The sequence below is a fragment of the Thermobia domestica genome, chromosome 2 (genome assembly GCF_964235325.1).
Source record: "Thermobia domestica chromosome 2, izTheDome1.hap1.1, whole genome shotgun sequence".
Taxonomy (NCBI): Eukaryota; Metazoa; Arthropoda; class Insecta; order Zygentoma; family Lepismatidae; genus Thermobia; species Thermobia domestica.
In genome coordinates, this window is record NC_137455.1 from 386,512,863 (window position 1) to 386,538,727 (window position 25,865).

A 25,865-nucleotide genomic window follows, 5' to 3' on the forward strand; every position below is an offset into this window, starting at 1 on the left:
ATGAGCCATAGTATCGCCTATTTTATCAACTCTGTAGACAATGTGAGCCACAGTATCAGATATTTTATCAGCTCATCTGATAATGAGCCATAGTATCACCTATTTTATCAACTCTGTAGACAATGTGAGCCACAGTATCAGATATTTTATCAGCTCATCTGATAATGAGCCATAGTATCACCTATTTTATCAACTCTGTAGACAATGTGAGCCACAGTATCAGATATTTTATCAGCTCATCTGATAATGAGCCATAGTATCGCCTATTTTATCAACTCTGTAGACAATGTGAGCCACAGTATCAGATATTTTATCAGCTCATCTGATAATGAGCCATAGTATCACCTATTTTATCAACTCTGTAGACAATGTGAGCCATAATATCAGATATTTTATCAGCTCATCTGATAATGAGCCATAGTATCACCTATTTTATCAACTCTGTAGACAATGTGAGCCACAGTATCAGATATTTTATCAGCTCATCTGATAATGAGCCATAGTATCACCTATTTTATCAACTCTGTAGACAATGTGAGCCATCTGATAATGAGCCATAGTATCACCTATTTTATCAACTCCGTAGGCAATGTGAGCCACAGTATCAGATATTTTATCAGCTCATCTGATAATGAGCCATAGTATCACCTATTTTATCAACTCTGTAGACAATGTAAGCTATAGTATCAAACATTTTATAATCTAATTACTATTACAAACTTCATAAACTCAGTGGATAATGTAAGCCACAATACAAGTCATTTTATCAGCTCATTAAATAGTGTGACGCATTGTATCAGCCACTACCAAAGTTCACTAAATAACGTGAGCCATTGTATCAGCTCACTAGATAGTGTGAGCAATAGTACCACCCTTACTTCAGCTCATTAGAAAGTGAGCCGTAATGTTACAAACCTTATCAGCTCATTCGATAGTGAACCATAGTGTTACAAACTTTGTCAGCTCACTACATAGTGTGAGTCACAGTGCTAGAAATTTTATCAGCTTATTACATAGTAAGCCATATTGTTACAAAGTTTATAAGCTTACTACGTAGTATGAGCCACAGTATAATCCTTTTGTCAGCTCATGAGATCGTGTGACCCCCACATCTTCGCTGTTTGATAAGGTCTTTTGAAGAAACTTGAAATCAAATATGTCGTCTTAGAAAAAGAAAGAAATAAATTCTAATCAATACTTAAGACAATTAAAATTTACTTTTTCATTAATTAAATCTAAAATCTGATCAAAGAAGATCATTTTAAATAAATAATAGTGTCACAGTTTCGGCAGAGTAGCATTGCTTTCATCAGACACATTATGAAATAAAATCTAAATGCTACAGCTTATATCTCAGAAAATGAGAGGAGGTCATTTCTAAGAACCAATGAGATCCCTCTTTTCATTTTAAACAACTTTTTTTAATTCCATACAGATCTTGACTTTTAATGATGAAATTTTTATTATTTTTAAAACAAATTTAAACTTGTAATTGGACACCTGTCCCACTCGTCGTACACTTTAACACACCTGCTCGTACACTTTACTTTCTTTTCTGCTCTATCCAAAATCTTTTCTCACAAACCATGGATATTCAGTCCACTTTTCCAATTCATCAATTTCTCTCTCTCCTCTCTTGGTATCCATTCCGCCTCTTTCCATTTCCTTTTAATGCTTCTTCTTTGCCATTCTAATCCTTCCACATCTTCCCAGTCTATTCGCATCCTGTTTCTTTCACATGCTTATACACTGCGTTGTTATATCTCTTCAACTAAAGGCGTCCTCGTATCTTTTAATCTTTTCTTCCAACTTCTTCCATGTTTCTCCTAAAACAAACTCATTTCACATTCTTTGCATTTAATTTTATATACTACCCCTTCCTCACTTTGTTGAATCTCTATTTCTCTTCTTTTCTTCCTCTTCAAAATGAAATGAAATCTTTAAGTTTTAAGTCGCATGGTTATGCCGGTTAGGCTAAAGGAGACGGTGATGATGAGAGATAAGTGAAATGGTGGAATGAAGAAAGTGGGAGGAAATGGGAGAGCCCCGAGAAAACCCACGAGCACGGTGTTTGTCCACCACAAAATCTACACGGCGCGAGCTGGGATCGAACCAGGGACCCCAAGGAACGGTGGTGAACGCTCTACCACTGAGCCACCGCGCCCTCTTCTTCCTCTTCAATAAATCTAATATTCTCCTATTCACTTTCCTGTATGTTCTTATTCCGCCTTTCTTCAATAGCTTCCTCACGACTTTTCCCTCCTATACTTTTCTTCATATTTTTCTTTTCTCACTTTCTTTCCTTTCCTTGTTTCTTTTCCCTTTCTCTCCTTCTTCTGCTCTGCTCTATTGTATCCATTCTGCACTAATAAACTACGGAAATTTTCAATGTCATCCTTTGTTTTCTCTTCTGCATTATTTAACATATCTAATCTTTTTTCATATTACCAATAAAATTCCTTCCAGTCCCTTTATCTACATCCTTCCTTCTATGACAATATACAGCTGCTGCGCATTCTTTTCTGTACCACATTGTTTTGAATCTCCCTTCTACCTTTCTTATTGTCATATCTAAAAAGATTGAATTTGCCTTCTTCCTCTAATTCCACCTCTAGGTTTGTATCTTTTTCTTTATCTTCGATCTTTCTCACAAACTGCTAAAACGGCCTCTGTTCCTTTCCAAATTCTAAAACAATCGTTCACATATCACACATTTTTCTCCTCCTTCTTCTTTCACCATTTGTTCATTACAATTTCAATAATACTGTGCTTAATCTCGATCCTATACTCAAACCTTCCCGTATTCTCAGTAACTTATTCTCTATCACACACATACACATACACCCCTTCCCACACACACACTCAGTTCTCCAATTTGTTTTAAGGCTTTTATCACTTCTTTTTTCTTCCATTTCCTTATAGTCTTATCCTTCATTTCTTCCTCCATTACCTTCAAAAACACAATTCAAATTGCATTTTAAAAATTATTAAAAATGAAATGAAGGATCTCATTGGTTCCTTGAAATGACTTCCTCCAATTCTTTTGTTTATAAAGTGCAGCATTTAGAATGTATTCCCTAATGTGTCTGATGAAGAAAGTAATACTTTGCCAAAACTTTAACTGTAACACTATTATATATTAAAAGTGATTTTCTTCCGTCAGACTTTAGTTTTAATGAAGACAACGAAGTTCCAAAACTAGAATGAACGGTATTCATAATTTTTTTTTATTGAATTAATTTGGGGTTGCTCTGATTCTGTAGATTGTTTGTTTATGTATTCGTGAAAGATGTTTATTTATTGACGGAAGTTCAACGTTGTTTTCCAGAGCTAGACGAAGTCACAGAAATCTATTCAGTTTGTGTACGAGGCAACTGTTCTCACTGAGAATCAAACCTGGGACCACAAACACAGAAAGCACGAATACTAGCCGTTCGGTCACAGGGAGGTATATATAAAATCGAGTTCTCGAAGTAGTGATTACTAGATTTCCTTACACCTAAAAATTCGGATTCAAACTCAGAATCACAAATCGCCACCTCGTAATTTCGTGGCATGTATATTTTGCAATTGTAGGAAAAGTACATTTTGTTTTTATCACTATTCATTCAAAGATTGTAACTTTGAATTGAAATTTAATTTTTAAAAAGTTTTGTTTACAAAAACTCCTTTATATACCTATATGTATACCTTAAATACCTATATGTATATGTATTTACCCTATGTATTCGTCCGTCTGGGAGACTACAAGTCTCAAGAGCTATTTGATGAATCATCAGAAATTTTGGCCAAGAGATAAATTAGAATCTAGTTCTTTTATGGATGTAATATTTAAACCGGAAGTGGTAGAAGTCAACTATTTCCGGTTTTAAGGTTTGATCACTATAGAACACAAACGGTGATATATAGCTACAACCGGTTCCGTCCAATATATTAAGTGTCACAATAATCATTGTATCTCAATCCATATTCCTGTACTAAAACCGGAAGTGACAGAAATCTACCACAATTTCCGGTTTCAAGTCTATATAGAGCAAAAACAATAAGACGTACGAGAAGCGACTTTTTGGATTCGATTTAACGTTCTAAGATTATGTACCATATTCTCTATTAACCCTGTATTCAAAGAGAAAAGGACGACAATTAACCACTTCCGGTTTTAACGTTGATCGCCATAGAGGAAAAACGGTAATAGATAGCGAGAAGCGGTAATAGATAGCGAGAAGTCAATAAGGCGTCCTAAGAATATATTCCATCTCTACTCTATTCGCTCTACTAAAACCGGAAATGCTAGAAATATACTACTAGTTTCGGTTTCAATATTAATTCAGAAATTATAATGCCATACAAACAAACTCACGTGACACTGCTACCTGTTAGATATCTTACAAAATTAGTTGGTTCGTAGTTCACATTCGTTCAGATTTTGTCTACCATCAAAGAAGAAGAAAATAAAATGTAACTGAATTTAGTGGGCGTAAATGGTAGGCGACTAATAGCTGAGATTTATTGTTAATGATTTAAAATTATTATTTATTGAACTGTGTGAGTCAAAAGTTCTCCCCAGGGGATATTTCTTCAATTAATTATAATGTACTTATAGGGATTACCTTCATTGACTATCTTTTGCTTCTTCGCGGCTAACAAGTAGTTTCTGTATTTGTGGTCTCGGATTCGATTCTTGATTAGGGTGACTGCCAAGAGTCCATATCGAATCAATAAATAGAAACCATAAGTTTCGCTTTGCTCTATGGGATCAATATTGAAGCCGGGGACTGCAGTAGTTTTATACCATTTCTGGTTTCAATAGAAACCAAGGATATGAGATGAAATATATTCTTGGAGTAAGTACAAAATCCTTAAAAAAATGTTTCTAGCTGACTTTTATCGTTCTTGGTGTTGGAGGATCAATATTGAAACCGGATGTGTTAGTAGATTTGTAAGACTTCCGGTTTGATTAGAAAGATATCAGCGGAGATGGAACTTATCCTTGCAATGTTGCTTTTAAATTAAAGAAAAAAAATCTGCATATTTCTCGTTGTCTTCTATCGTTTTTTGCTCTGTGGAAATTCATAAAAGGAGTCCCATAAAGAACGGAACTTTTGAACTTCCCGCCATTTTTGTTCTAGTAAGTTGGCAACACTGAAACTTTCATGATTCACATTTGTTATCTTTGTGGTTAATAGTCACAGAGCACCGAATAGCACGTGATCGTCAAAGCCAAACCAGTTTCTGCACAACATTCACATTTGTAATATGTTTTCTCCATGACAATACGCTGTTTCCTCTGTTTCAACCCTACCCACACAGAAATCAGATGACGAACATTCGCTAGTTGGCGCTCTGTGATAACTAACCATAAAGGCAACAGATGAAAATCGTCTAACGTTCAGTGCTTCCAACTTACTTAGAACAAAAATGACGAACATTTTTGAACTTCTTTATTGAACACTTTTTACTAGAATCGGAAATGGTTTTTAATTTATACCACTCTTCTGATATTAGTAGAGAGATCAAATCGGAGATGGAATCTAGTCTTAGGACGCTGAAACAGTTAATAGACGTTTCTCTGATCTCCTACCGTTTCTGTTTTCTAGATATTAATATTAAAAGCAGAAGTGGTACTAGGTTTATACTACTTGCAATCAGTAAGGAGTCAACAGAGGAGATAGGATCTATTCTTCGAACGCCAAATCAATTTCAAAGAACCCATTTCTGCCTTTTTGTGATCCCTGTCGACAGAAACAAAGCCGTTCTATAACACTTTCCTTTCTTATCCATAACAAAGTTTGAAAGTCTACAAAAGTGAGAGATTGTCATATTCCTATGGTGATAAGTTGAACAGTGATATAGCAGTAATATACCTCTATTTCAAAGCTTGATTGGACTTTATACAAGTAAGGAATTCCATGACTACGGATTTATTTCTTTTTACTTTACGTTCTCCATCATTTATTTCAACTTCCATTTATTTTATTTACTTTCTTCCTCTCTTGCCTACAGGACTTAAGGTCTGCACGTTTAACATAAAATTAGGCTACATTTATAATGATTTGGACAGGAATCGTTTTTGCTGAGCTCTTTCTGATAACATCCGTATTCACGTTTCTACAATAAATATAAAATTTATATGACGAAACTAAGTTTGGAGAATCTGTGATTCACTCATTTTGAAACCATGAGAAAATAACAAGAATATAGCGAAAATTTTCTCAAACATAGCGTTAAGAATTTGTGAGACATTTGAAAATAATAAAACTAGTTACTTTTGTTGCACTTTGCAGTGCAAGACAAAATCAGATTAGAATTTAAAAAAAAACACAAAGAAATCATGCAAAAACAACTTGCATGTAACATGAAATGTATTTCACAAACGGAAGAAACGAATTTGTATTGCAGACGGGATGTGTGAAAAACAGCCTTTTATTCTTTCTAAGGAGGTATATGTGGCGACAATACATGAGCAGTCGAGAGAAAGAATTGCCACGAACATCACGTGAAAGGTTATTAAACCTTTACAGCGCCATTGTTACTTTTACAACATTGACACTTTGCAGTTATTAAATAATTTTCATAAATTCACGTTGATAGTGTATTGTTGTAGGCAGATAACCGTTATATTTTGCCATCTTTTGTATTGTTAGAAAGCATATGGATAGCTTCCTCACAGATAAGAAATTCTCCAATTTTATTAGTAAGTTATCTTTTCTTATTTTGAAAAGTCAAACCAATTTTAGCATATTTCCTGCATTTTACATAATTGTTCCTTATTACAAGGTTATGTCCGGTATCCCGACAAAATTCTTCGGGACGCAAGATTGTCCCATAATTTGTGGATTTGCATTTAATGTTCTCATCCTTAAATTTAAAACATATAATTGCCCCGAAATCAATATCATCATAAAAGTGTCATCAGTGACGTAACTAAGGAGGAGCAAGCGGGGATTGTGCCCCGGGCGCCGGATTAGTGGATGCAAAACTGGGCAAATATTTATTTTTATTATAAGGTAAAGAAAGGAGTTTTAGCAAGCTAAACATCATAAAAAGTTACCTCAGAAACTTAGCAGGACAACGACTCTTCATCAACCTTAGGGTCATATCCATAGAGCATAAGTTAGCTTCTAAGCTATCTTTTTAAGATATTTTAAAACCTTTGCAGCCAAACGAGTCCGCAAAGTTAAATTTTACTTCCACCTTTTTGTGTTTTCATTTAACTTACATCGATTTAAGAGATTTGTAAAATGTCCGAGTATAATACTCGAGAAAACAGCTTGATTGTTTGTCGTAATTAAATATTCTATTCTAAAGCAACAGACTGTTGATTCATTCTACACATATGTAAATACCGGCTTAATTCCAAAAACATTGGGATTTGCAGTTATTATGATAAGACTAGAAGAATATATCAAGCATGCTACTCTCAGATTATTTGGTAATCAAATACTAATTAGTTTGGTGTTTTATATTGTACTAAAGATTACATTATTTACTGCAATCAAGTTTTACCATTGAAGAAAAAAATGGAATACGAGAATTACTGTATGATGGCAATATCAGATGAAGTCGGGGAGGGGGGGGGGCACAAATAGCCTAATTGCATCGCTGAGTGTCATATCACTTTGTAATATATATACTCTTGTCAATTCTTATTGCCAAATTATATAAATTCAGCTCCAAAAGTCGTGTATATTTGTCGAATTTAAGTGTTTTTTTTTTTGCTAAACATGAAGTAAACATAGCATATGTAAACAGAATCATTTCAAGCAGCAACCACGTAAAAAAGAAAAAGAAAAAAAACTAATCTATATAAAAAAGTTTCCTATTTTTTAAATAAACTTACACGAACTCTAAACTAATGATGTGTTTCTCTTGTCTGAGTCAGGGGAGGATCCAGGGGGGCCATCGCCCCCCCCAGAAGAAGAAGTTTTCTTATTTTTTATATATAAATAAAACCCATCCCAAAGTTTGGAGCCCTTAAAAGTAGCAGTATGACAACCCACCGCCCCCTCCAGAAGTCGGTCCTGGATCCGTCCCTAGTCTGAGTTTTCTCCTAGAAGATAAGTCCTAGTCATTTTGCCTAAGAAAAATATTTCCTAACTATAAAATTGGGAAAATTAATGTTAACGGAACCGATAGCCGTGAATGGATTCTACTGATTTAAAAAATCGGTCACAGAACTCAAAGAGGGTTTAATAAAAAGTGGCTCCTTACCTGGTACCGAAACTAATTTTCCTAGAAAATCGATTATGGCATATGTAATGAAATTAGCGGAGCCGAACGGCCGCAGTAGTGTGTGAAGTATGAGAGTAGTCTACTAGATCCTAATGTTATGAATATGTTCTGAGTATTTAACAGCCTGGCGTAGTAGCATCAAGAAAAAAATGCGAATGTGGGAAATGTATTACTTATGATGTTGGCGATAGTGGTTTTGAATGCCCTTTATAGTACGTACGTGCACTATAATATCAAAATTGTTTATTGAGTGTTTACTTACATTTAAAATTATTTGAATTTATCTAAAACGTTTCACGATCTGAACTCACTATCCTGGATACATATTTCGCTATAAATTTCTTATCTCTGAACACAATCTCAAAAAATTATATGAAGATGTTATTGATAGACATGGAAAAACCAAGTCGTGACCAAATCTATTTAAGCTATATTTTTAACTCTCTGCCAAAAAGAAAAAAAAATTGCATAACAAGTCTTTCGAATACAGTGTATAACTTTTACTATCTCAAAACATGTATCAAAAAGTAACATATATAAACATAATATGTATGAAATAATCACAAAGTTTACACAAGGCGAGTTATCTATCAAAAGGAGATCACAATATTAAACTTCATTTATTCTAAAATGATAACAACAGCCTATGTCTGATAACTCGCTAAATACAACGCTATGCCTGATAACTCAATTTATCTTCTCGACAGTTATTACTATTTATTTAAGAAATTTATTACTTTTGAGTAGCGAACTGGAATACAACTCTTGCATAGGACTGTCCAGAAACTACCAGGCGTTTTGGCCTATCGCGGCAGTGGGCGGGGCTAGAGTTGCCATCCTAGCGTGAGAACGTTGTCACACTCAGTACGCATCCAGCTGTGGTAGTGTGAGAGCTGCGACGCTCTTACTGTGCTTTCTGTTGTTTCACAATATGCACTGCAATAGAAAATCTCGCCTCTTGTGAGGTGCGTTCTGTGATTAGGTTTTTGTTGGCAGAGGCATTGTGAAAGTTAAGGCGCGCGATCCAAAACAAGCGCCAGGGAAAAGTTAGCGCGAAGGTATTGTTTCTTTCACGACAACGCGTATCCATACATAGTCAAGTGTACCCGAGAGCTCTTGAATGGTTTTGGATGGAACGTGTTCGATCACTCACCATGCAATTCGGATTTGGCGACAAGCGACTACCACAGCTTCTCAGCGATGAAGATATGTCTCGCTACACAACGCTTTGATACTGACGCCGAACTGCATGTCGGTGTAAGCCAGTGCTTGAAATCGCAGACGGCAGATTTGTACCGCGACGGTATTGAAAAACTTGTTCCACGGTATGATAAGTGCCTTAATTTGAATGGCGATTATGTGGAAAAATAGCTTAAGAGTGTATGTTCATTCTGTTATTTTTTTTATTATTTCAAGACGTCCTGTTACTTTATGGACAGCGCTCGTATTTTCCAATTCTGAAGAAAGTTTGGTGTAGTAGACCTCTGTTCGTCATTAAGCTTTATCTAAAAAATATATAAAATTAAGTGGTGATATGCCTTAAATTACATAGGAAATTGTTGACTTAAAGGCTATAGATTAAAATGTTATGCTACTTCACTTTTTCCAAAATCATATACTAAGATTTAGTAGCGGGTGTCAGAATTTCTTTACCAGCAAGGTTCCAACGCCATCATTAGATAAGAAGCCCCCTCCGAACAGACTCTATCATACCAGTCCCATTGTTAATTAACCCCCTGCAGCTCATGAACAACGGAATGAAACTGTAAAACACGAGAATCTTGGCTTGCCTTTGTTCTTACGAACTAATATTGTTCATTGTTTTCACTATTTTAATATTGTTGATGGTGTTAGTGTTTTAATATTTCTTTTCCTACTTCAGGTAGAATTATTTTCACGGTGCACGGTAGTCTGATTCACCTTCTCTCAAATTGTCTAATTTTACGGGCTTATGTTTATCTGTCCTTTTGTCACGCAGAAACTAAATTAGTTCAGAGCTTCTCCATGCAACCATGTAAATAAAGAGTAAATCGACAGTTGGCTGTCTTTCCTCAAGATATCCCTAGTCCCATCAGGCCACCATGATACCTTTTAAATAGACTGTGACAACGTGTCTCCCGATTATTCATTTACACTTGTTGATGTCGATTTTGAGTTTAACGTCCCTTTCAGCAGCGAGGCTATATGAGACGGAACCTACTGATTAACTTGGAATCCGAACCACATAAGCACATGAGCTCCCGCCGGGAATCGAACCCGACTTTCCCACACCAAAGGCGCGTAGGCTAACCGCTTAGCCACGGAGGAGCTCTCCTTTACACTTGTGTTCACAAACATGTATGTGTAGAAGTTATTAATTACGGAGGTATGAATGAAATAAAGTGAAGTGGAACTGCGTATATGCAACAGTACTACAACACGCAGACAGTTTCTGAATGAACTGGTCACTGGTTGTATAAAGAGGAGATAATTTAACTTAATGTTTGATACGCTTTATGATATTCAAAGGGATGAGGAAAAATGGACACTGATTCTGATACTGTGTGTCTCGCACTCTGGCCTATGCTCCTCTATAAATGACGAGCAAATCGCGACACTAAGAGTGTCGTAAAACAAAACAGTTTGGGAATATCATCCTTTAAGTATATAAATATTGTGTAAAATAAGTAATATTATGAAATTCATTTTCAATTTTCAATCGTAATATTCTTCTGACTCCTTGTAATCGCTCCCTAAGTGAAGTCTTGAATTACAACTAAATAAAAAAAAACTAACTAAGCCACTCAGCCTATTTGTTAGTAATAGCAAGAAGGATTGAGAAGGAAAAGGAATCTGCAGTATCTAATGACAACTGACATCACTCGATGACGTAATCACTCACTCACCCTGCCGACACATATTGACAGTTTCCCAGCGATGACGTATATTTCGGCGAGAAAAAAGGATGGCTGCAATAAAACAAATACATAAAATACATTTATAGGTTCTACAAATTTATTAAGCGCTCTAAATATTCAATATATTTTTTTCTAACTTTCGACGTGTACTTGAAACAACACCTTGCTTGAGTAATCCGTGGCAGTTGATCTGATAGATAATATGGCAGAAAAGGAGTTTTCAAAAGTCCATGTGATTTGTTAGTAACGAAATAACATTAGTTTTGATGTCATGCTTAAATAGTTAAACTAAGGATATTGAAGAAAGAAGAGTACTTTATCATCCCTCAGTTTTGAATGATGGTTGGATGTTGAAACTTTTGAGACCTCTTAACGTTGAGTGACTATATTTCTTGATAAACATTGGATGGTAATAAATTCATAATGTTGAGTAGTAGACTATGAGTTGAGAATTGAACATGTAATAAACACACACGAGACATAAACATTTATAGTATTAAAGCAAAAAGTTATTGAGCGAAAATCTCTGTAATTCTTTCGGTGATTTTCTGTTAAAATATAACGCCAACGATTGTTTTATGAAACAGACTATCTTGGGCAGTGAAATACGGAAACGCAGAAGTATGGTACGAAAATAGTTCTTCAGATAAAATAAACTATCGTTAATAACTCCGGAAGTAGTCATGGTGTATATTTTCTGGGATTAGAAGAGTGTTATGCATTTCGAGCTTTTAAAGTATGACTAGACACTTAAATTCGGACATGAATCAGAGTTGATTGAGGGCAGTAATCGATTCAGAACGTCTACAATTGGCCAATAGAAGATAGATGTCTTATACATGGATAACTCCAAACCATATGTTTGTTGGAAATATTGGTACAGTTTAGTTTGGATTCATCGTATCCAATTAATTAGCCCCCTCATTTTAAGATTGTTCCTATTCGGACCACATAGCATTTCCTTAACAGAAACATTTTTAAGTTCCTAGAACTCTGTAAGATCCAATTGGAACATTTCATCGCCTACGATTCAATAAAAATGTTGTGTTCATGTTTCGTTCTAAATAAGAATTTGGTTTTCTTCCAGAGTTTCTTTTATACTGTGTCAAATGTGAAATGTTGAATGTTGTATGACCTATGACAATAGTTACTAATCTGCTATTATTCAATGAGCCTTACAGTTGCTTCAGGTCACTTCATTCGAGTATGAAGCATAAAGTTTAGGAATCAAAATCCAAATATTAATTTTCTAACAAAAGAAATAATCACCATAATTCTACGCAACTTACCCTAAGATAATTTGATCTGTGCTATCAATTACCTTTAAAGGTTCAAGCAACACATTTGCTGCGACCACGGTAGACATCTTGTGGAACAAATTTGTTAAAGGATTTAGGATGAAGATCTGCAGGTCCTATATTTCACTACTCTTCTCACAATATATCAGATAGTTTGGCAAGTTTTGGGTGAGTTGCTTTGGATTATACTGGGTGTCCCAGTTCCCCTCAAGAGGGTTCAGATTGTAATCTGACAAAGCAAGCCGGCAGATATTACAGGCTGCTTATTACTCCCAAGATACATTCTCGAAGCTGTTGCTTTCGTAATAGAAGCCAAATCCAGACATCTATCATAGTTAAACAATGTCAATACTAAGAGCTAATTTCATTTACTCGGTAATCCAGAACCAGTAACTAAAACTATCAAAGAAGATGGCTTCAACTGGACTTCATGATGTGGATCTTAGCATATATGTGTTGGTTCTTCAAAAATATACGAGCTAATGCGTTTGAGAGCACAAACTTCTAACGGAAACTGGCACTCGTGATCCTGCTTAAGACTCCTAACACATATTGGTCATAGATTCTGTTTGATTTTATCTACTCCTAGTATTTTTGGATTAACCAACAGCTACGTATTACCACAAAACACTTCTGCAGGATAAAAATCTCAGTCTATTTGCTCCAGTTCGAACTTGAAGCTACATTTCTTAAGAACAAACCACAAAAGTTGTTCCATTATCGAAACCTGTGAGCTTTGCATGCGCACATCTTACCCTGAATTTGTTGTTTGTTTATTGTGTTGCAGCTTAGAAATTGTGTCCTTAGAAGACGAGTTTATTATATTGTAAGAGTATTCAATTACTTTTTTTCTATCTAACATAAAATGCACTTAGAAAATTTCGTCGTAAGAAGTGCCATTTTGATACGATACTCTGATAATAATGAATCAAGTATTTGACGAAACTTTCTTTCAATGTTTTGCAGGAATCATACCTCGCTTACACTTTTCTTTGTCTGCATATTGTCAGTACCTAAAATTTATGAAATAATTTGTTGCTCGCACTGTTACTATTTTTCGAGATTTAGTTTGTTCCAATTAACAGTTTTGCACAAGTATAGATAAACAGAAACGAATCATTTAAACCAGATTTTAGAAAACGAACTGATAAAATCAAAATGAAAAGTCAGAAATAGATACAAGTTAGAGAAAAATAAAAGAAACGCAGCTCAGAATTCTACCAATCAAGTTAAAGTACGTAAGTCGCAATGCCTAGAAATACATTCAAGCTCAAAAGCATGAATTATGTTAGCATTATTCAACTATTAAATTTAACATTCATTAATCGTATTATAAGAAATTAAATACTAAAACAGGCAGTCTTTAGAGATCTGAGAACTCAGTGTTAATCAAAAGAAGCGTTCCCAATTTGCTCCAAATTCTAGCTAAGATCTAACGGGTATTTTACATGCGTGTTTGTTTTGTAGTCAATACTGTGGCCTTTTCTAAACTCATACAGTTTCACGTTACCCCCTTCCTTAGAATTGTCCAAATACACTTTTCACGTTGAATTGAAGGGCACAAAGAAATAAATGGTGCGCCTTTAGTTCTTGTACACTTCCCCCAATTCCTTTGGACATCATTGCGAAAACAAGTACATTGAAAAACTTAATATCAGCCAAAGCGCATCCGTGAATTCCATTGAAACTCGACTCTTGGCATTAGATAGAATGTTTATCCTAATATCTTCTTTCCTTGCCTTTAAAGGAAAGTTTTGTAAAGATTGTGCAAGTTACGAACATTAATTTAAATTACAAAACATAGTAATACTACAGTGTGTGATTTTAGTTTTAATGTATTATCTATTTTCTCTCGGAAACTATTTTCCTTCCGTGTGGAATTTATTTGCATATATGCCTAAGACTTTTATTAATGTACGCAAGATTTACGTAGAGCAATATACACACATGTAAAGAACGCAGTGATATTACAAGAGTATCATTATCCGCCCTTAAAAGAAACTGTCGGTAAAGACAAGATTGCGCCAGTTTACGGATATTCTTTATATTCATAAAAATCAATGTCATTTTCAAATTTAGGATCAAACAATCTATTAACATATGTGGTAAACAAAATATTATGATCAAAAAATATTATAAGGAAGAACACATATGCTAATACCGAGTCTCTAGATAAAAAAGAAAAACGTGTATTAACAAGAATTTAGGAAAACCCAAAAATTGATCAAAGATTGCGATCTTGACCAATAATTAGTTTATGTATCAGGGACCACAAAATTTTTGAACGTCCCCTAAATCGAGTTTCCTTATTTTCTTTGGAATAAGCACATCATACTGATTAGTTTGAGTTTGGCTACACTATATGTAGTTCTCCAGATATAAGGCTTACAAGAAAATTTTTTATTGAAATATATTGGATCTTTTGATCCAAAAAGGTCTTCGTAATAAATTACAGCGTTCAGATCTCTAGACTTATCCAGCATCCAAAAGGCACACGAAGTGCATTAAAATTATTTCAGTGTTAGTAGATACAAAACATTAATTATATAGAAAATGAAAGTTTTTAAAAATGCACAGCATTCTTGTAAAATATCGCCAAAATTTTACAAACAAAAATCAAAAGGAAGCTGAAAAGCAGTGTTTAATTGTTTTGTTTTATTGATTGAAATGTCACACACTCGGCATCGCAAAACAAAATCACTCACCACCAATTGTTTAGGCATTCTTGGACGGTTATGTTTCTTGTTTCACTGTAAATAAAAAAGAAAAAATATCCCTCTAGTAACAAAATAAACGTATAGTATTCGTAATCCTTACATGTTAAAAACAAAATACGGTGAACTCTTATGTAGAAAAAAAATAATTAACTTTTCAGAGTGTGAAGGTGAAGAAATGAAGAAAAAATGAAAGTGATGTGATGCAAATGTAAATAAGCGTGATGGCAAAATCATAAGAAACAACTTTCGTTGTACAATCTTGACTTACAAAAAATGATCCTTTAAAAACACGCGTTTTGATCTAAAATGGGTTGCATAAATTACAGGAGTTCATTAATTATCAATACACATACTGAGAACTCAATGGCATATCAATACATAAGTTACTAGTAGAAGAGAAAATATGGACGAATTTATTGAACAACATTTTTGATGTACGAAAGTTAACAATTTGTAATATATTGTAAAAGTAATGTATTTTATAGTAATACGTAACTCTTGTTCAGATAAAGCGGTAGATTTTCTAGTATCATCTATTTTGAAGATTCTGTGCTTACCTATAACCCGGATATGTAACAAATAGACGAAGCGAAAAGACATCTACATACGCACTCAGAGAGCACGGAGTCTTCAAATAAAAGATATCTAACCACTTTTCTAAACAAGAAGATACTTAAGTGGGCGTACATTATGAGTCAACAATATTCTATCATATTCAATATACAAAGATACATAAAAGCAAGTTCATTTTATTATAGTTAATTGTGTGTCATAAAGTAATGAAAGATGACACATCATACGAAATTCATAGGATTTATCTCTCTCGAACGTCAAGATATTCATCATATATTTCTGCGTGTAGCCATTGCATTATTAAATTAATCCATATGTAATTCAAACAACTGATTATTGTTTCTTATATATCACTGGCTTCTAAGATTAGCAGAAATAAAACAATTTATCTCCAGTTGTGTACTGTGGACTCAGCAGAAGCGAGTTTTACCTATTTGTTCATCTGAAGAAATTTTCTTCTGGCAGATATTTCGATAAATTAACCCTTTCAGGATAATGGTATATTATTTTGAAACGTCCATATAACATCTATTACTACTGGATTTTCATACTGATATGCGAATGGTATCGTTTGGAAGGTTGCTTTATTCTGAAGAGAATAAGGTACTAACCATGATCCTAGGATAAATAATGATGTAGTAGCTACTTGACTGAAAGTCTAGAATTTACCTTAAAAATTCCAAAAGGGTTGATGACATGAAAGAAGCAGTACAGATTTGCTTATCATGACAGATGGCATCCTTCTATGACAAAGGATGCAAGAAATAGTTTCCCGTTACAACATTTGTCTCAACAACGACATTAAATTCATCAGTTTCTATCAGACGCAATAATTTTATTCAGAATCAGATGAAGCTATGCAATATCCTGTGGAAATAAAATATCATTATTGTAGAAATAACGTCTTGCTTATTTTTTTAAAAAAAATATCAGCAGTTTAAAAACACTGATATAATAGTATACATATAATAGCAATTTGTGTAATGGTTGATTGATCAGGGCTTCGATACCCGTTTTCATCAGCTAGGCTGAGTGGGACACGGATCTATAACTTAATATGATATTCTCCAGCTCCAACGTCGAGGAAGTTCATCAGTGGACAAAGGGAGTTGTTCCCAATTCTAGCACATTAGAGCAGAATTTAAAGAAAAACAGTTGAGAATGCTCGAAGAGCATTGCAAGAACAAACTTAAAAATAATTATTTTTTTTCGAAATTTCGATATGACTCCTTAAGTCTCTCGAAATTGGAACTTTTTGGCCAATATCTGAGGAAGAGTAACCCCCCCCCCAAAAAAAAACATAACTTCTTTTAGATAATTTTTGATGCTCCATCGAATGGAGGTCTCAAAATTGAAAAAAAATAGCTAATAACACACACACACACACACACACAAACACACATACAGATAATTCAGTCACGAATTTTCAAAGTTCGTTGACTCTCCCGATGAACAAAAATATAACCTTACATGTGCATAGCGTTTACTTTGTAAATATTTGTGTTCGCGTCTCTGCTTCATTTCTCCTGAAATATCAATTCATATCAACAATAGCTCAAAGACAAGGATTAGTTTTGTAGCCTTTGTAAACAATACATCAGTAAGTGCTTACTCTTATAATCTTCAATAATTTTTAAGTAAAATAAAGTGAATGACGTTTAAAATCATAAGAGTAACGAGGTAACAGAATTTGTAATTCCCTTATTGAACTTCCCAAAACTGTTAAAATAATTAATCATAACACTAAGGTTATAATTCATATTTCGTTAGATATAATCTAGTACTTTCAGAATTATTGAAGGGTTTTCACAAAATAATCCACCACATGCTGTGATACAAAGGATAAGGGGAAACAATCTCTACAGGTATTTATTTCTGTTTCATGTGAATTATAAAATATAGGCTCAAGTCTAATACAGCCTCTCTTACTAGAGAGTATTTGACTAAGAAAATGAAATTAAATTAAATCTTTAAGTTTTACATCCTACGGTTATGCTGGCTACGCTAAAGGAGGCGGTGATGATGAGAATTGAATAAAATGGTGGAATGAAGAAAGTGGGAGGACGCGGGAGAACCCGGAGAAAACCATGTACACGGTGTTTGTCCACCACAACTCACTTGCGCGAGCTGGGATCGAACCAAAGACCACATGTACCAGAGATGAACGCTCTATCGCTGAACCATCGTCGCTCAGGTATTAAATTTATGTCTACATTCTGACTTGAAATTCAAATCGAATGAAATCCTGTAAATAACTGAATGCGAGTGTCCGATATGATAACTTAGCCACAAGATGGTCAGAACCTATTGGTAGATTGTTTTAAGAACTAGCCTCCTTCTTCAGCACCGGGGCTATATGAGAAGTAGGACTTCACGTTAGCATAAACTATACACGAGCTTCCTCTGCGAGGTGAATATGAGCATTCAGCACCAAATGTGGTGACGTTCACCACTTATCCAGAAGTGTATACAACCTCAAGTTATATTTTCATTCGATATTTATATTTCAAATATATGTATGCATTTAACGTAGAAGGACGAGTCCGGAAAGTGTAATACATTCTGGATGATTTATCTTTTCGACACTCTATTTATAACATTCGGTTTTAATTCCGTCCCAACCCGGTTGGAGGCTATTGCATTGTGTGAAACATGGTCGCTGATCATGTTTAAGTCTCCCAGGAACCATAAATCCAAAATGAATTGATATACAGTGCACATGGAGCGCTGTTGTGGATAAAACAATATCTATTCCATTGCCCATATTACGCTGTAACTGACCGTGGTATCAAAACATTGCCACACTCACACAGACTCTCCACTTGGAAAGTAACAGCTTCGAAACTCCCCTCCGCCAACGCTTGCAGCGTCAGAGTAACAAAGAGAGAAAACAACCGCGTTGTGTAACTAACCAACCACCTCCCTTGGAGCAAACACGGCAACACACAAATAAACAGCCTTCAGAGAAGTCAACAAAGGAAGCTCTTCCACTAAATACCTTTCACCTCTCTTCTACGAGATCAACAATCAACGTGGCAATACACACAATCGAACAGTTTTGTTTTGTCTTCAGGCAATGGATTAACACAATCATTTGCTTCCTGTAACTTGAAATGTAAACTATATCTCATTCTGGGAATATAATACAACATTCTTTGACAGAGAATTTTTAACTCAATTCTGAGGTGCGAAATATAAATTCCTATTTTCGTCTTGATTATGACATATGTATTTTATTATCAGTTACGTACACATGTACTCACATGTATTATTATTATTATTTAAAATGTGGTGCCACTTAATACTGACAATAGATGGGGAATATTTGGCAAGGCGAAATTACTGGATATGAAAAAAGGTGTTCACCTTTTTAAAGGTAATTTTCATAATATAGGGTTTTCGCTCATTACCTAATATTTTGGTTGCCTATTCCTTCGTTTAAGAAAGGCAAAATAATAAGATGAACAGACCTCTCGGATAGCAAGAAAAATGACTAATTTGTATAAAACAACTTATCCGTCAAAGTTATCCCTAAGATAAAATTTAAGTCTAATTTTGATATTTATGAACATTTCAATGCCATTTTGTCGGATATTTCAGTTGTTCGTTTTTTGCTCGTGCCACAGTATCTGGAAAAGCAGGAAATACTTTTAATTTTGTGTTTTTCTTCTTCAAAAGTTTGGATATTCTTAAGTAAATCTCCCAACAGAAGTTTGTTGTACGTTTCTTGAGTTTCAGGTACTATAATTTCCAATATCGTTGTCAGAAATATCTAGCACATATCGTTGTCAGAAATATTTGATTTAATTTCTCAATATATAAGGAATGTATAAGTGAATGCAGATTCATATAACGTAGAGCAGGACACCGAGGCTCACTCACGTAGGTTGTTCACGGGTCCGGACCCTTAACATTTTGTAACTTGGCATAAATTTGTACATTTTCTTCATAAATGTAATTGCTTTGCAGACAAATGATTGATGTATCTTAAAGGTTTTACCTTACATTTCACCTACATTCTTTCTTCTCTTATAAAACAATCCAACTCACTTGTGTCATTTTCTCTGAGAATATAGGTGACACTTAACAATTGAAACACCCGTCAAACAACGACATATGCTACATTTTAGTGATGTCGAGAAAAACTTTCCGTTCTTTCACGCAGGCACGTTTATTTTACCTTTTCTTGCTTCTATTATTCCGATGAATGTTGCTAGCCGCTCCCGACCATCCTCACTGGGATTTTCCAGGATTTCCTCAATCCTATTAAGCAAATATCGGGATGGTACCTACTAAACAGGACGTTTCCTTAAAATTATTATTGGTTTTGTTAGATATCCAATATAAATGGCTTCTGAGCTGTATCTGATGATAGTTAAATAAATAATGTTTTTGAACTATGCTGAATTTCTATGATTTAAGATTCTCATATACAGTAGAATCCGGAAAATTCGGTCTAATGTAAACCGAAATGTGGCCGAGTTTGTGAAAATGCCAGGTTATGGGGAATGTGGTTAAAAAATAATAAGTACGAGTGTTTTCTCAGGAAAATACAGTACTGTACTTGTATGTATTGGTTGATTGAGAATAGAACAGACAATAAACTGCCCAAATACCCTTAAGAAATCGACTAACCTTGTCAAAGGTTGCAGGTAGACTGAAGGACTGACCGCGCGCCGGCACCAGACACATGGTGGAGGAGTGGGAGTGTGATCCGAGATAAGAAATGCGAGAAGAGGGGGCACACGCACGTGGGCAATGGCCTTGAACGGGTCTGCGCGCGGAGTTTATTCGCCCTACCAGGGTGTGGTCGAGTTATCCGGACTACCGTGTTGTCGAGTGTCGAGTTTTAGATACTCTATTGTATTTCTACTAGTGGTGGGCACAAAAATCGGTTTTTCGGTTTTCAGTTTTTCACCGAAACCGGTTTCGGTTTTCTTCAAAACCGGTTCCGGTTTTTTTTCAAAATTTGTTATATTTCTGATCAGAATAGTGTTTGGTTGTTCTCCGAAAACCGAATCCGTTTCCACAGAAATAGTTTTTTGTGTTTTCCAAAACTTTTCACCGAACCGGATTTGAAGGAAACCGAAACCGGTTTCGGTGAAAAAACCAAACCAGTTTTGGAGGAAACCGAAATGTCGGTTTTCGAGTTTCGCTTTTTTTAGAAACCGGTTTCCGGTTTTTATAAAACCGGTTTTGCCCATCCCTAAGTTTCTACAACATGGTCTATGTTTGTACTTGATTCCCTCCATCATGGTAGTTTCCTCGACTTAAAAATTAGATACAAGTTATAAAGGATTATTGGTTATTTATATTTTTGTCTATTCTCAGCAAAGAGAATACATGTATAAGACGAGTCTTGAGGTAAAATGGAATCTGAATCATCGGGTGGCTTTTCCATCTGGAATGGAACTAGATGCTCGTGCACCAAAATCATGCATACTATCCACTAGACTAAGACAAGGGCTGGAAGTGGTCAAGAAAGTCACGCACTAAGAACCAACTTGACTAACTAATGAAAATAAGTCTCAGACTGTTAGTTTTCAAAATTGTGATTTCTCAAGTAAATCACTATTATTAAAGGTTTAAAAATATCACTAACTAAAATACCAAATATCCATGCTTTTTAAATGCAAGTAGGTGACTGTTTCTATTAGGAGAGAGGGAGCATGTCGCATGATGCTCAACAGTGAATTAGTGGGAACTCAAAATAATACAGAAATAATGAATTTGCATTGAAACTAAGAAAAAGAAGAGGTGAAGAACATAATATGTAAACAACACAACAGAAATTCAATTAAATATTAGTTATTTTTTTTAATTCTTGATATCTCAAAAGGGTTGTTTCTGAAGAAAATATAACGAGTGCCAAGTAACAATTTCTTATATTGAATGAATATGGAAATTATCATGAATATTTGTCAATCTTAGAATTTTCCTTGTAAATTGAAACTTTGAACGGATTATATATACGGTATATATTGTCTAACACACACTATTGTCATACGAAAGAATGTAGAATTGGAAAGAAAAGCAGATCATCATGTAAATCCTTGTACATGTCACAGTGGTACTTAAACTTTTAATTGCAGCTGTTCAGAACTTACAGACCATAGTGGTCGTCTGATGCCACTTAGACCAGTTAGTGATATTGTCACGAATAGTGACAAATATTAACGTCAGTGCTTGTGCAAGTACATCAATAGCAAATTTAACAGTTTTCCTCGTTTTCCTATACTGCGTGGTAATCCTGATTCAGAATTTTACTTTGTAACATTTCACAGTTCACAGAGAAACCTTATAAATAAACACAGGATGGAAAATAATTGGAAGAAACATGTAATTTCAGCTGTATTAAATTTCTCAGATCTTTCAAATGTTAAGGATAAGGATTGATAATATACATTTTCGGGCTATGATACAGTCAATATATATTCCTTTTATGTATACTTTTGAATTATTTTTAATAAATTCAGTATGTGTACTTGTGCTTTTGATTGTGCCATTAGGACTTTTGTGTTATTAGTGCAAGTAATTGTTTCTGCATATTCAATTTGTCGTGAAAATTCTTTTGGAAAGCCAAATAAAGCAAATAAATCAGAATGAACTATTGTAAGTTCTATGTTACAGTTATGATTAACATCACACATTCTCATGTATGCATTTTACAAAAAACTATTTTAATGTTTTTATATTAACTGAACTAACTAACTCTATGGCCTATAAAACCCGGAGGTTCAATACCGCGTTCACAAGAGGTGTCCATTGACTTCTATCCTTAGCCAACTTGATCCAGTTTTTACTTTGTATTCCTATTTCTACGAGATCCATCTTAACATTTTCCTCCCATCTGCACCTAGGGTGGTCGTTTTCCGATTGGTCTTCCAGTTAAGACTTTGAAAGCGTTCTTACTTTTTCCATTCTATTCTGGCTAAATGACCTCCCCACCTGAGCCTCCTAGACGTGATGACCCCAACAATGTTTGCTAAACGATATAAATTATGCACCTTCTCCTTATGAAGTTTCTGCCATTCCCCATTCCCGTTCCTCTTGGGTCCGAATATTAGTCTCAGGATCTTGTTCTCAAATACTTTCAACCTGTATCAAAATCACGCTATTGATATAGATTCTATGTGCAACAATGTTGCATCCAACACTTGGAAACATTGTTCGATGTTCGAATGACTGCACCAAAATAACTTGTTTCAAATATAGCTTTTTCAGAGATAGAAAATTAACATTAATCGATTTCCGATGGGATCTCATGTGGTTCGAAATCCACGCTACTCAGTAGGTCTCGTCTCATATAGCCTCGCTGCTGAAAGAGGCGTTAAATTCAAAATCAACTCGAACTAACATTAATTAAAATCTCTGTGGTATAATTACTTCAGAATTATGAAAAATGAAATGTACAAACATTATCTTTAAAAAATAATACACTACCTAATTTCACAACCAGAAAAATTAAACTTGCACTATTTAAACAAACATATTAATTGAAAATGTGTCTTATCAACCGTCATCCTTTCGTAGCCGAAAAGATAAAAATATTAATTGCTGATGCTGATGATTGTGATTTTTGTTAATCTTTAAGACAATGACTATTGTAAAACATTCAACCTATCAATGTTTTATGCATATTTGCATACAAGGAAAATTCTATGATTTTAAAATTTTCTACAAAAATTTGAAACTTAGTTTTCAAAGATGATTCGGAAATTAATTTGATTTTGAAACAAAAATGAATTAATATGTGTTTAATTAATAAAATGAAATAATATTTCGATGACGTAATACCGATAACAATAAAACATAATTATGATCAGAGAAATTCTTAAGAAATCTAACGATGTTCTTTTGTTAAAAAGCAAGCAGAATAATATATAAGAAAATCATTTTTGAAACAATAGACTTTGGTGATTGTGCAAGAAAAGGCTTTTTTGAAATAAAAACAATAAACTCTTTTTTGAACAAAAAGAAATGTTTTTTGCGAAGGAAAGATAACAGAGAAACGGAGACACTCAGAGAGGGAAATTTAGATGTTTTGAACTGAACGGAAATTAAATAGAATGAATTGAGGATTTGATATCTTAAACTCACCAATCTTTGTCTTCTGGACAGTCAAGCCCCAAAGTTGTAGAAGGTGTGTGAGAATATTCCGCCATGCTGCAATAAATATATATTAATATCTTTATAATTCAACTGTTGGTAATCATCTATCTACACAAATATTGATACTACTGGAAAAGATCTTACTACAAGTCAATCTACATTAGTTGCTATAGAAGACAATTCGATACATTGCTAAGAATATGTCACCATAAGAATATACATTTAGGAAGGTAAGGAAGTAATAATGTTTGAAAATTTTCTATGAAATTATATTTCATCTTATTCTCCAGAAGAAAGCAGTGGATGTCCTCTTCACGTTATAATTCAAAACTGAACACTAAAATGAAGATACACGAATTTTGAATATTTAAAATAACAATATTGAGCTGGGAGTAAATTCGGAAGATTACAATTTGCTGTGGAATATGATTACATAGCTTCAGTTAATCTAATCTAAATTCAAGAAATATAAGTACGTAATTTCAAAGGTTTAAAACTAGTATTGAAAACCCTAATATTCTATTTAATTCTTTCTTGAAACTAACGAACACATACGAGGGTAAGTCTAGAATTATCCGCAATGTACTTATAAATTTTCTTTAACCTCTGTCCTCAAGCAAGGAAGCAAAGAAATACGGATCCTGCTTTTCATAATCTTGTTTTCAATACTTTACTGATTATTTCTTAGAGACACGTACAAATAATAATTTTCCATTAATCTATGATGAATTTCAGATAAAGATTTCGAGTAAGTGAAATTATTTCTTGTTACCAATATGGATTATTTACGAGGGTAAGTCAAAAATTATCCACAATCAAGCTATAACTTTTCTCACATTGTTCATGACATTGTTCATTTATTGTTGTGTTGTTGTGGTCATGCTATGAAAGTTTGGACCTGATTCCTCCATTTGTCTTCCTTTTGTTGCAGATAGATCATGGCCGCTCCATTAGAAGTTTGCACCGAAGAGGAACGTGGTTGGAAGGTGTACTCGTATCAGCGGCAGAAATTTATTCATGAAATCCATGAAAAATTCAAAAATGGTAGGAAAAGTGTTACGCACGAGGACGACCATCTATGGCTCCTTCCTCGTGCGTAACACTTGTGCGACAATTTTCGAATTTTTCAATCCATTCGTAGACACACTGTTGTGGCAAGACACTTTTCCGGTATTGTGCCGAAAGTCTCTGATGGATTGCAGCCCCTGATACATCTTCCGACCACAAAAACCGGATTACTGGTCGCTGTTCCTCTCTGGTGCAAACTTCCAATGGAGCGGCCGTGCTCTATCTGCAACAAAAGGAAGATAAATGGAGGAATGGAATCAGGTCCAACCTTTCATAGCATGACCACGACAACACAACAATAAATGAACAATGTCATGAACAATGTTAGTATGAACAACGTGAGAAAAAGTCATAGCTTGATTGTGGATAATTTTTGACTTACCCTCGTAAATAATCCATATTGGTAACAAGAAATAATTTCACTTACTCAAAATCTTTATCTGAAGTTCATCATAGATTAATGGAAAATTATTATTTTTACATGTCTCTAAGAAATAAGCAGTGAAATATGAAAAACAAGATTATTATATGAAAAGCAGGATCCACATTTCTTTGCTTTTCAGTTTTCTGAAAAACACTATTACAATGCAACTTATACAGGTTTTCAAAACTAGAGAACCAAATCTGGTTGATATTGGCTCTCTCAATAAACAAGGATTAATAACTGTAAAAGTATAAATGACAATATCTGTTAACACATTCCAGGGGAACATAATAAAACTGTACACACTAAGTTGCAAGCAATTACCTACAAGATTTCAGGTGGTCTTATTTCCCATTCTTTTCTTGTCTGACGCCTAACAACTAGGATGCAGAACGTAAGAAAAGATCGTGAAAGTTGTATTGCGTCTTCTACAAACTATCAGCTGTTTAGTAAACCGATGTTTCGAGTGAAAAAAATCCTCTGAAAGTGAAAGACGTGGGATATACAGTTCCTAATTGGAGAAGACACTACCAATTTACATTTA

The 25,865-nt window shown here is 34.4% G+C and overlaps 1 protein-coding gene across 15 annotated transcripts in view; it reads right to left on the bottom strand.

The window, feature by feature from the left end:
• The window catches only part of pHCl-1 (pH-sensitive chloride channel 1), an 839,505-nt gene that overhangs the window by 260,910 nt on the left and 552,730 nt on the right, over window positions 1-25,865 (bottom strand). For 13 of the 15 annotated variants that reach the window (XM_081749495.1, XM_081749485.1, XM_081749494.1 and 10 more), the window contains 2 exons: window positions 23,818-23,883; window positions 15,133-15,177 (listed from right to left, as the gene is read on the bottom strand). The exons of the other annotated variants lie outside the window; for them this stretch is intronic. In XM_081749495.1, coding sequence (XP_081605621.1) covers window positions 15,133-15,177; window positions 23,818-23,883 — 111 coding nt within the window. The remainder of the gene's footprint in view (window positions 1-15,132; window positions 15,178-23,817; window positions 23,884-25,865) is intronic. 15 annotated transcript variants of the gene reach the window in all.